This window comes from Diachasma alloeum, unplaced genomic scaffold (assembly GCF_001412515.2).
Source record: "Diachasma alloeum isolate Michigan unplaced genomic scaffold, Dall2.0 Dall_scaffold_00295, whole genome shotgun sequence".
Classification (NCBI taxonomy): domain Eukaryota; kingdom Metazoa; phylum Arthropoda; class Insecta; order Hymenoptera; family Braconidae; genus Diachasma; species Diachasma alloeum.
The window spans coordinates 1,164,792-1,177,671 of record NW_021680434.1 but is presented as its reverse complement, the minus strand read 5'-3'; the positions used below and the strand labels follow the sequence as shown (position 1 = coordinate 1,177,671).

At 40.6% G+C, this 12,880-nt stretch overlaps 1 protein-coding gene across 1 annotated transcript; it reads right to left on the bottom strand.

Moving 5' to 3' along the window:
* Positions 1–2,455: 2,455 nt before the first annotated feature.
* Positions 2,456–12,169, bottom strand: LOC107039226 (cullin-associated NEDD8-dissociated protein 1). The gene is made up of 5 exons (XM_015258742.1): positions 12,033–12,169; positions 6,705–9,845; positions 4,530–4,773; positions 3,886–4,032; positions 2,456–2,972 (listed from the first exon to the last, which is right to left on the bottom strand). The coding sequence occupies exons 1-5, from the start codon at positions 12,072–12,074 to the stop codon at positions 2,839–2,841; spliced, it is 3,708 nt and encodes a 1,235-aa protein (XP_015114228.1). The 5' UTR covers positions 12,075–12,169; the 3' UTR covers positions 2,456–2,838.
* Between the last annotated feature and the right edge of the window lie 711 nt (positions 12,170–12,880).

Here is a 12,880-nt window from a genome sequence, read left to right as displayed (position 1 = left end):
AATGTACTTAGTAGTGCCCATCATTGGTACATGTTTCGATAGATCTACAGAGAGGCCGTCGAGACGAGTATTTTGAAAAAGAAGAATTCAAATCCGCCGAATAGTTTGTGAGAAAACCAGAATATAACGTGTTTTGGTAAAATCGGACGCCCTCGCATGCCATCACAGGGAAAATTCGGAATATGAGTGGAGGGGAAGGCGCTTGGGAATAAGTATAGCAGTAGTAGCTGTTTCATGCATACGTCTTGCGGTATCACTCATCCCTGAATGGATTTTAGTAAAATGAAAAAAAGCAATACGAATCAAAAAGAAACACAAATCGACGTGTGCAAAAATTAATAGGATTTTTTAGAACAACATATTCCCCAAAATTCCTAAAGAAAACATATTATTTCGGACAGGTGAATTATTTTTTCAAACGTTGAATGAAATTGCCCATGACGCGATGTTGCCAGAAACTCGATAAACGCGCCCGGGCAGTGTAGAGTGAATTCGGCAACGATGAAGCCTAAATAGCACAGCGGGGAATCCCCCCTGATCCTTATTTTTCTCCTCTCCACAGGCGCGCGTAGTGGGGGCATACGAATTCCCGCAATCGCGCTCTCCTCCTGTCCCTAAGGTATCTTATATAAAGCCTTGACTGTATTAATGTACTTAGTAGTGCCCATCATTGGTACATGTTTCGATAGATCTACAGAGAGGCCGTCGAGACGAGTATTTTGAAAAAGAAAAATTCAAATCCGCCGAATAGTTGGTGAGAAAACCAGAATATAACGTGTTTTGGTAAAATCGGACGCCCTCGCATGCCATCACAGGGAAAATTCGGAATATGAGTGGAGGGGAAGGCGCTGGGGAATAAGTATAGCAGTAGTAGCTGTTTCATGCATACGTCTTGCGGTATCACTCATCCCTGAATGGATTTTAGTAAAATGAAAAAAAGCAATACGAATCAAAAAGAAACACAAATCGACGTGTGCAAAAATTAATAGGATTTTTTAGAACAACATATTCCCCAAAATTCCTAAAGAAAACATATTATTTCGGACAGGTGAATTATTTTTTCAAACGTTGAATGAAATTGCCCATGACGCGATGTTGCCAGAAACTCGATAAACGCGCCCGGGCAGTGTAGAGTGAATTCGGCAACGATGAAGCCTAAATAGCACAGCGGGGAATCCCCCCTGATCCTTATTTTTCTCCTCTCCACAGGCGCGCGTAGTGGGGGCATACGAATTCCCGCAATCGCGCTCTCCTCCTGTCCCTAAGGTATCTTATATAAAGCCTTGACTGTATTAATGTACTTAGTAGTGCCCATCATTGGTACATATTTCGATAGATCTACAGAGAGGCCGTCGAGACGAGTATTTTGAAAAAGAAAAATTCAAATCCGCCGAATAGTTGGTGAGAAAACCAGAATATAACGTGTTTTGGTAAAATCGGACGCCCTCGCATGCCATCACAGGGAAAATTCGGAATATGAGTGGAGGGGAAGGCGCTTGGGAATAAGTATAGCAGTAGTAGCTGTTTCATGCATACGTCTTGCGGTATCACTCATCCCTGAATGGATTTTAGTAAAATGAAAAAAAGCAATACGAATCAAAAAGAAACACAAATCGACGTGTGCAAAAATTAATAGGATTTTTTAGAACAACATATTCCCCAAAATTCCTAAAGAAAACATATTATTTCGGACAGGTGAATTATTTTTTCAAACGTTGAATGAAATTGCCCATGACGCGATGTTGCCAGAAACTCGATAAACGCGTCCGGGCAGTGTAGAGTGAATTCGGCAACGATGAAGCCTAAATAGCACAGCGGGGAATCCCCCCTGATCCTTATTTTTCTCCTCTCCACAGGCGCGCGTAGTGGGGGCATACGAATTCCCGCAATCGCGCTCTCCTCCTGTCCCTAAGGTATCTTATATAAAGCCTTGACTGTATTAATGTACTTAGTAGTGCCCATCATTGGTACATGTTTCGATAGATCTACAGAGAGGCCGTCGAGACGAGTATTTTGAAAAAGAAGAATTCAAATCCGCCGAATAGTTTGTGAGAAAACCAGAATATAACGTGTTTTGGTAAAATCGGACGCCCTCGCATGCCATCACAGGGAAAATTCGGAATATGAGTGGAGGGGAAGGCGCTTGGGAATAAGTATAGCAGTAGTAGCTGTTTCATGCATACGTCTTGCGGTATCACTCATCCCTGAATGGATTTTAGTAAAATTAAAAAAAGCAATACGAATCAAAAAGAAATACAAATCGAATATAATGCTAGAAAATTAGGCTGTGAAGTGGCAATAACTGGAACATTAACGATAGCTTTGATGTAAATGAGAACAATAGAGGAATGCCAATAAATTATATTTTCCCCGACAAACGTTTACTTCGAAATGAGTTAAGAAACGTCATTACTCATCTCATTCAACGGTTTTTGGGAGTTCACAGTTTCCAAAATTCTATTTTAAAGAAATTTGTATTTTATTTTTTTTATACAATGCATTTTCTGACTGCTACATGACAATCACATTGAATTTCGTTCCTTCCATTTGTTCAAGCTACTATTTGAACCGAAAAACAAAGAATGGAAACATTAACGTATGTAAATAAACGTGTTGAATTGTTGTTTCATGTATTAATGCATCTCTGGGCTGTCTGTGGAACTCACTGAGTTCGACCTTTAGAAAATTCGAATCACACTCGAGAGATAATCAGATATATCAGTTAATAAAAAAAAAAGAAAATCGTATCACTTCATTTGATGTATGACGCTGGTTGTTTGTAATTCGTGTTATTGTGTTTGTTTCGTTTTGCTGTTGAGGCTTCTTCCATGACCGCGTTTAACTTTGATCCATGATGTTGGCTTCGTTGACGTTGCTACCTGAGCAGTCTTTTTGAATAGTGTCGAATAAACTACGCAACTCTGGAGTCGATTTTATTATACTGACGAAATCGGTTAATGCTGGATTTTTATCTGAAATGATGAAACGAAAAACAAAATTAATCATGTATAAAATGAGGAAATGAGGAAGTAAATTTACTCGTTCGTCAATCGTTCTCATGATGCCAATAGGATTGCATTTTCATATCACGGGAAAATTTGAGGGTTTATGCTTGAGAATAACAAAAAATTAACAATTTTCTTGTTTCAGCAGTCGATTGCAATATTTGGGATCTTGAGAGATAATTTTACTCGGTTGTTGATACATTGTGTTAATATTGAATGAACTTTTCATATTTTGTGGGAACAATTTTACTAAAAATGCGAAGTACTATTCTTATTCTTGACGACAAAACAGAATTGCATTTTGGAGTCATTTGAAAATTGAAGGATTCTTGTGAAAAATTATGAAGAACTGAGAAATTTTATTCTGTCAATTACCAGGTGTCAATTGTCAGGTTCCAGAGACTCTGTATGTGTAATTAAACGTTTAAATTTAGTGTAATTATGTGTTAATTAATGTATTTAATTTGACCCTATAATGGGCTCCTGTTTTAAAAATCTCTGTAATGGGCCCCATGTTATAAAAATCAGGCTCTTAATGTTATAAAAATCCAAATCGAGTTTTTGTGATGAAAATTTTGTACTCGAAATTAAGACTTCTAAATTAAAGATCACAAGGGTCAAAATAAGGGTTACGAGGGTCATAAAAAGGGTCACTAGCGTCAGATTAAGGGTCAAAACAAGGGTCACGATTAGACGAGGATAGACAATAATTCTATCATTTTAATCGATGTATAACCGAGTTGTAAATTTTACGTGAACCAACTTCATGTATTCATTCAATTCGATACTTTCACTGACAACATACTGTTGAGCCTATAGACAATAAATAAATTAATAAATGAACAGTGCATATGTGTAATTTTATTGAAATTATATTTACCAGCATCTGGAATAGTCAACAGTGCAGCAACTGCCCTCAATGCAGATCTTTTGAGTTCATCCTGTTTCTCGTACTCCTGTTTCACTGAATTAGCTTTGACTTTTTGGGTGCAAGTCATCTTCAGTGGATCCACCAGTCTATCGAGCCCTTATGAGAAACAAACGTGAAGAAGATTAATCAATTCTGATGAAATAATCTAATAATAAATCCTCTTTTGGTGTGTATTCAATATGGAAAAATCTCAAAATTGTGAACAATTTTCTTCTTATTTTATTTGAATAGCTATCCCTTCAAAAGAAGTTTTGTCGACTAAAAAAAATCCGCTATTGAAATGATTGCGCTCTGCGTGATTGAATAATTTTGGCTCTAAATTCTTCTATCCAGTTCAAGCCAACTGGCTTGAACATTAGCTTAGGAATATTTCGGAATCCAAGGGAGATAGCGAAATTTTCGTAATTACATTTGTTGTAGATCTCAACCAGCTCTAGAAAAAAGGTTATAACAAAAATTTAGCTATCTCCCTTGGATTCCAGGTTATCCATTGAAAACTGGTCAATAGTCACAATTGACTTGTACCACTTTACCACTTCGCTACTGAAGAAGTGGTGTTTTTTCTAATGAATGTAGAAATGAACTTGACGTACTCTGGAGGACAGCGGTGGGACAGAGCTGCGCCAGCCTGGCAGTCATGAGGTACGTCAGCATCTTAATGTCGTAGTGATCCTTGAGGCCGTTCTCCACGTGCTGAAGGAACTCGAAAACGTCGAGCCTGTCGAGACAGGAGTCAAGTAGTGTGTACATGCACTCAAATGCTGCTTTTCGGAGGTCCAGACCGTCGTCCACTGTGTGCTTGAAGGGTCCCATTTCCACTTCTCTTATGAGCTCTTTCTACAAAAGTTAAAAATTCAACATAGCATTTAAAGCAGAATAGTATGAATAGACTTTAGTTTAACCGTTGAGTGCAACGAGGAAAAATAAATTCAAAAAGCAAATAAAAATTCAACGTTGATCATTTTTCCCGTAAATTCAAACTGATGAGGATGTAAAATTGTTCGATCAAATTCTTTCTTCAGTTATTTTTTTAAACAACAGTCTCTCCGTTGCGGGCATGTAGAGACATAAATTATTTATTATAAAAATTTGACACTGATGATAATTCTCATATTGGACATAAGCTATTCATTTTTTCGGATTTTTCTAGTTTTTTTTTCAGATTTTAATCTCTTTTTCAATGACATTTAAAGTGGTATGAATAGACTCTAGTTGAGTTGTTGAGTACAGTGAGGAAAAATAAATTCAAAAAGCAAATAAAAATTCAACGTTGATCATTTTCCCCGTAAATTCAAACTTTGATGAGGATGTGAAATTGTTCGATCAAATTTCTTCTTCAGTTATTTTTTTAAACAATAGTCTCTCTGTGGTGGGCACGTAGAGACATGAATTATTTATTATAAAAGTTTGACACTGACGATAATTCTCATATTGGACATAAGCTATTCATTTTTTCGGATTTTTCTAGATTTTAATCCCTTTTTCAACCTCTAAAAGTTGATTCTCTCATAAGACTGCGGTATTTTTGCACTTCCAGATTAATTACTATCAATAAAACTAAACTGTTGATTAAACACAAACTCAAGTAGAATGTTTCTATTCAGATTAACTTTCGTTTAAATTCCTTTCCGATTTCAATCTTCAAAATTCCAGTTACATTTATACAACTTCAATAAAATTGAATCCAATAATCGTGGAAGGGATTGCATCAACAAACACATTAATTAATCACTGATTCTCAACGATAAGTCGGCAATCAGTGAACCCGACTGATAATTGAACTAGCCTCATGGACTCTGACTGCAAGAAAAAAACGATACGTTGAAGAAATTGAACCCAATTACGATCGAAACAAAAAGAATGGATGAAACATCGAGAAACTGAAGCCAATTACAATCTAAACAAAACGAAAGGCTGAGACATTGCTTAATGAAATCAGTAGCGAACTGGTAAAACGGTTTAAGTCGACTATTGACCAGTTTTCAGTGAATATCTCGGAATCTAAGGAAGGTAGCTAAATTTTTGTCAAGACCTTGTTTGAAACGTAGCTCAACCTCTCCAAGACCAAGGTCGATCAGCTCGGCCAATTACGAAAATCATCGGCCTTTTCCGGGTCAACGCTCAGGTCTAGTAGAGTCACCGTAAATCAACGCGAGTCAGTATAAAACGATCGGCCAAATAGTCCGTTTTGATTAGAATTCAACTCCGTATTTGAGTAACGCGCAGAGTGTAGACACGTTCAGTACATTAACGTCTATTAGCTCGGCGGTAGAAATTCAGTAAAGAGAAAATCACGTTATTTATTGGCCACTTAACCAGTGACTCAACAGTGCAAAAACTATAACCAATTAAAATTAATTCAGTACGATCAACTGGTGACAAGGTGTTTTGTAAATTTGACAAAGCGTGGTTTGAACGCGAGAATAAATTAACGTTCATATTAGGTCAAGACTCTCAACAGTTATTTCACACCGACGATCCTCTAACCTCCCAATCGACCCTAAATTTAGTTCCTCACCAAACAGACCTTTTTTATAGCACTCAATTTGCCCTAGAAAAAAGGTCATTACGAAAATTTCGTTACCTCCTTTCAATTTGGAGATATTTTTCAAAAACTCAAATAAGAGATAAGTCGACTTAAACCGCTTTACCATTTCGTTACTGAAATGGATATTTGGCAAAAATAATTGTCTCTGTGAAATTACCGATTCTGAAGCTCCCATTCCCACGCACAACTCCCTCCCACCCCCCACCGCCAACCCACTCACCTTAATCTTCGTCTCAGCATAGAGTTTGGGGAGCACCGAGTCCAGCAGATCCCTGATGAGCATCGGTTTGTTGTGGGCTGCCGAGTTGAATGCGACAAGAGCGACCCTCCTGACATTGAGATCAGGATCCTCCAGAGCGACCAAGAAGCTCCCCATGCACTGCTTCAGCATAACATCAATGGCCTGTGGCTGATCGGAAATGGTGAACTTGACAGCAGTGACTGTAGTCGTCCTCATCAACGGTGACGCCGACTTGAGTGACTCCTGTAGTCTCGGCAGAAGCGTAGCAGGATCAATGAGCGTGAGTTTCCCAAGGCACTCTGCCACGACATTCCTGGTGCCCTCCTCAGTGCACTCGCAGTGCCTGTACAGCAGCATCCAGATGGCAGGGACAAAATTCTGAAGATTGGAAACCCCGGAGGGACTGCTCGACTGGCACGTGATGATCTCCTTCAACGAGTGAAGCACAAGATACTGCCTCTTGGGCTGTCCCTCAATCTCCTTCAGAATGAAGGGAAGATACTCAGGTAGATTACCCACCGCAATATTCCCAAGAGTATAGCTGGCAGCGGACTTGACCTCCTCAGAATGCGAGGAGAACGAGCTCAAGATAACACTCTTCAAGGGCTGAATGCCACTCAGATCCACGTGCTTTCCAATCTCTCCGATCACCAGCAGAGCAAAAATGTGCTGTGAATCCGAGGCTGGATCCTGAACGTTCTTGATGAACTGCTCGACAACGCCGTGGGCCTCCTGCTGCCAGGTGATTGTCAGAGCAGCTGCACACTTGGCCAGCGAGTGGTACGCCTGCTTGTGGAGGACAGAGCTCGTCACTGGTGCCACCAGCATCGCCAGGAGTTCCCTGTACCCCAGCCCCGGAATGCCAGCCTGCACCAGAGCCTGAAAGAACTCCAGCATGGCGTTCAGTGCAGCTCCCTGGAGCAGCGGAGACTTCACGAGGACCAGAATCTCCGGCAAAATTGTCTCTGAAATTCTCGTCAAAGCAGCTGGATGGAGCTTGGCTACTGTCGTCAGAAGGGTCAGGGTCAACTGGGCAATGTGGAGATCTGATTCATTGAGGAGTGCTGGCAGTTCTGTCGTTACCTTGTCAAGAAGATCGGTATGAAGACTGACGGAGTAGCTCTTGACGAGTGTCTCCAGCAGAGTCAGCGAGCACAGCTTCAAAGCCCTGTGGTTTTTCCTGAGGAAAGATCCCAGAATGGGAACAGCCTCCTCCATAATCGGTTGGAGATCAACTCTCAGTGGTGATGCTGCGATGCAGGTCAGGGCCTTAACAGTCGTCAGTCTCGTGATCTCATTTCTCAGCCTGTCCAGGAATATCGGAAGGCAAACTGGGAGTTCCTCCTGCAAAGTGTCACTGAGGTGCGCCAAAATCTGTCCCATACAGGCGATTGCTCGCTCCTTGACTTCCTGATCGATGTCAGCAGTCTTCAGTCTCATCAGAGTGCATCTGTAGATCTCACTGACGAGATTGGTGAAGTCGTAGTTGACGGGTTTGTCGTGGGGCCTGATGACCTGCACCAATTGCTGGAGAACGAGAAGTGCCTCAGCTGTGATCTTGTAGAAGGCGTCTGACACTGCTGTGATTATCGGTGGTGCGAGGACTGTCATGTGGGCGTGAAATGCCTCAGGTTGATGGGTTATCAGCAGAGTGTGGACGAAGGCTAGAGTGTCGATCTTCATGTTGGAGGAGGAGTTCTTGTCCCCTAGGGAGTACTGAATCCCTGGGATCAGCGAGGGAATGTGATTGGTGAGGGCCCCCGGCAGGACAAGAACGAGTTCCTTCAGCAGTGAAAAACAATCCTGACGGGTTTTGATGCTCTTCTCCTTCATCTGCCGATGCACGGCCTTGACGATCATGGGGACCTGCTGTTGGAGGAGGGAAATCGGGCACTCCTCGTCCTCCATGGAGTCCGGATCGAGTGCTACACTGGACGTCGGCCTTGTCTGACGTAGAAGGGCTATGTAAGCGTGAAAAATATCGGATTTGACGTTCTCCTCGCGCTCTTTGAACCTCGCTATCAACGCTGGTGAGACGATCTTGTATAGTTCAGGGAGGAGCTCTCGCCTGCTGGAGACCACAGCCTCGAGACACTTGGCAGCTGCTCTTCTGACCTTCCAGCTCATGTCGTCGTCGTCCGAGTACTCCTCCTCGCCGTCCTCCTCACCGTCCTCCTCGGTCTCCATTGTCACGCCTTCACTATCGGACAGGTCGCTGACGTCGTCGTCGTAGTTGTAATTTGGATCGTACGTTATGTACGTCAGGCAGATGTCGATGATCTTGTTGATGTGGGGGGTGATCTCCTTGGGGCAACGGTAGACAAATGCCTCGAATGCCTGGAGGCAGTACTCCCTGAGCTCGTCGTCATCCTCGTTGGAGTACTGAACTATCAGGGGCATCACTCGCTCGATCTGCTCGCCAAATCGGTGGCCAGCCTGACGGCAGATCGATGCGATGCACTGGATGTACGTGCGAATGACGTTCTTGACTTTTTGGGTGGTGAGACCCTCCAGGAGGTGATCGAGGAGCTTCTTGTAGAGGTAACTGTTGCTGGAGGTCAGCAGGTGGCTCAGGGCGACGATCGTTCGTTTTCTCACTGCCTGGCGGGGCGACGAGAGCTGGGGGAGGAGGGCTGTGAGGATCTGCTGGTGAAAACTCGAGAGGAGAGAGCCGAAACGCGACAGAAGGTCTGCCACAATGTCCAGGGCCTCCAGCTGGACTGAAACGTCCTCTTGCTTCTCGATTGCTGAGGAGAGACGACCTGTTATGCGCTTGCATATGTTCTCGGCGAGGTCGTTGGAGCCCATTGGCAGCTCTGAGATCACTGTCTTTAGGCCTATGCTGGAGATGTCTCGGAGCTGCTCTTTGTCCGATATCATGTTGGTGCAGAGGGCGTCCACTATTGTCTCTACTTGGTACTCTTTCACTTTGTTCACGAGGGGTCCCAGACACTTTACCGCGAGGTTCTGGACCTCTCCGTTCTTGTCTTCCAGTAGGCGCAGCAGCATCTTTACGACTTTACGCTCGGAGTCGTCGTCCAGCTTTATCGAGTCCTTTTGGAGCTCTGACATGAGGTCGTTTGTCGCCATGAACCTGAAGTCTTTGTCGTTTGACGTCATCTGGGGGAGATGGGGTTTGTTATTTTTTTGGGGAGGAGGTGAGTGATTGGGGTGAGAAATTCGGGTTTGTTGGCTGGGTTTATTCCCTTTTTCCCTTCGTATTCGACGTTCTTTAGGATGAGGGGTTTAGGAGAATGTGAGAATATTCTCTACTGAAAAGATTGGCGAAATCGTAGTGCAGAATTAAAATCACTTTTTTTATCAAATCAGGGAACAGTATTGGACAGTTTTTCGAATATTTTATAGATGAATAATCAACTTGGCAGGATTGATGGTTGTGAGATTAACTGAAAAAATTAAATTCAGATAGAAATAATTGTTTGATTATAATTCAGAATTGAAAATTATTTTCGAATTTAAATGAATAGTAAGGAACTTTGATTAATTTATGGTAAAGTTCTTTTAAAATTAGTTGGCAAGAATTTTTGCAGATCCCTGTTCAAAATACCTACACTGAAAAAATTACGTGAGACACGTAATTTCACTATCGAATCTCGTGACACAATGATTGCTGATTTCGAGTGATTTCATAGGATTTTGTCTCCGATTTCATAATTTCAAATGATTTTACTGATTTCGTGTGATTTCATCCCAGAGTGACACAGTGATTTCACCAGTGAATAAACCCTCGTGTGTATAAACAACGAATATCTAAAAAACTAATAATTCTGTGCAAAACGTAATTTTAATGACGCGGAATATTCACGATTTTTTTCAAATTTTCTCACGCGATTTAATTGACAAATTTGATTATTGAAAATGGTTCAATCTATAGTGTGGTCTGTCTCCAGTAAAATACTTTTCAACTTTTGTAGTCGAACATGAGAGCTTTCTCTTGCGCCCCATTTGACCCTAAAGTTTCGGACATTTTGCAATGATTTTATTATTTAAATTTTGCAAGCCTGAATTTGAATCTCGATATCGAACCGTTAGAAAACATTTTTTAAATTTGAAAAAAAATAGAAAGTTTACTTCTGGAGAAAGATTGATAAGATAATCTAAATACTGCAATTTTTGAAAATTACGAGCATTTTCTATAACTAATTTATAAACAATCAATCTTTTCACCATAAAAATCATTTGTTCAGAATCGTAACAAATTTATTCATCTTGTAAACTTCCCCAGACATCGATTTCAAACCTAAAAAAACAATAAATAAACAATTGCAATTATTTATTTATAAACAACGAATATCTAAAAAAGTAATAATTCTGTGCAAAACGTAATTTTAATGACGCTGAATATTTATGATTTTTTCAAATTTTTCTCACGTCATTCAATTGACAAATTTGATGATTGAAAATGGTTGAATCTACAGTGTGGTCTGTCTCCAGTAAAATGCTTTTCATTTGACCCTAAAGTTTCAGATCTTTTACTATAATTTGATTATTTAAACTTTGCAAAACTGAATTTGAATTATTAGAAAACATTTTAAAAATCTGAAAAAAAATTAGAAAGTTTACCTCTGGAGGAAGATTGATAAAATAATCTAAACACTGCAATGTTTGAAAATTACGAGCATTTTCTATAACTAATTTATAAACAATCAATCTTTTCGCCATAAAAATCATTTGTTCAAAATCGTAACAAATTTATTCATCTTGTCAACTTCCCCAGAAATCGATTTCAAACCTAAATAAACAATAAATAAACAATTTCAATTATTTGTTTATAAACAAAGAATATCTAAAAAACTAATTCTGTGCAAAACGTAATTTTAATGACGCTGAATATTCATGATTTTTTCGAATTTTTCTCACGCAATTTAATTGACAAATTCGATGGGACATCCTTAAAAAAATTGAATGCATAACTAATATAAAAAAAGTGTAAAAAATGGCAGATAAATAGATAATGCGGGTACGACCGAGGATGAAGTGTATGGGGAGGGCGCGATGTTTACTGCAAATGAGCTGCGACTCATTCCTACTCAAGACCGAAACTACGCCCCAATTTTGTCCTATTCTTTAATAATTTTCCCATGGCTTCCTGTTAGAGCTTTTGACTATCTACAGGGGGTCATTTCCCGGGTGGTTTTGCGAAATTTCTCTCAAACTCAGACCGTTGAGGTTATGTTTACGAATTAATCCGATGCCGAAGGAGATAAACCTCTGCGACGAGACAAAGGAGGTTTTTGGTATTTTAGACTCTCACGTTCATAGATATTTTCCCATTATTTTTCTCACCTTCTCCAGCAGATTTGCTATTTGATACGAGACACTAGCCATGGTGGAAGTGATTTATCAGTCCCTTTTTCACGATTCGAATTCTACAAAAATTATTTTCTCTCTGATAATTCAACTTGTCACTTCTCGCCAATGCTTCCCCTCTTCTCGACAAACACCGGAATATTCGTGAGTGGAGGGAGTGCTATTGGCGGAGAGTCGGCGTGAGAAGCCACGGGGATTGGTGAAGCTGCGAGGGGGGCGGGGCGGAAATTCGTGAGGTGCGTTTGGAGATTTCATATGTTTTTAGGGGGTATGGACGTAATTTTTTATTATTGATTGTTCTCTGTTACCTCCTTCGTAATTATGTATTTCAATTATGAAGTCAGTAATTGTTTTTGAGGGTTCATTTATCTGTGGGTTGAAAGGTATTGAAGAAATGTCTGCTGTCACGGAGAGGGGGAATCGCGGGAGAATTTGAAGGGCACGGAACCAGCTGAGAATCTCTCTATATAATAAAAAATAAAAAAATTCAGGTGACGGTGAAAATTCAGGCGAGATTTCGCATTCGGCGACGCTAAGATGACAACGTCGGCACAGGGTCGGGTCAATGTCGGCCCGGGATTGGACCAATGTCGGCTCAGGGTCGGACCACATGTCGGGACCTCATACTTTCAGAACTGCTGTTTCTGTTGCCTTTAACAGGTTTGCCTGATTTTGTCTTCTCTGTTTTTTTCGTTTCTTCAATAACATTAACATTTTTGTACTCTTATTTCCTATCGTCCCTTTTGATTTACGTTTCATTAATAAATGTGTGTCTCCATATGCATTCATTAAAAATTTTCTATGCATCTCATTTCACGGTCAAA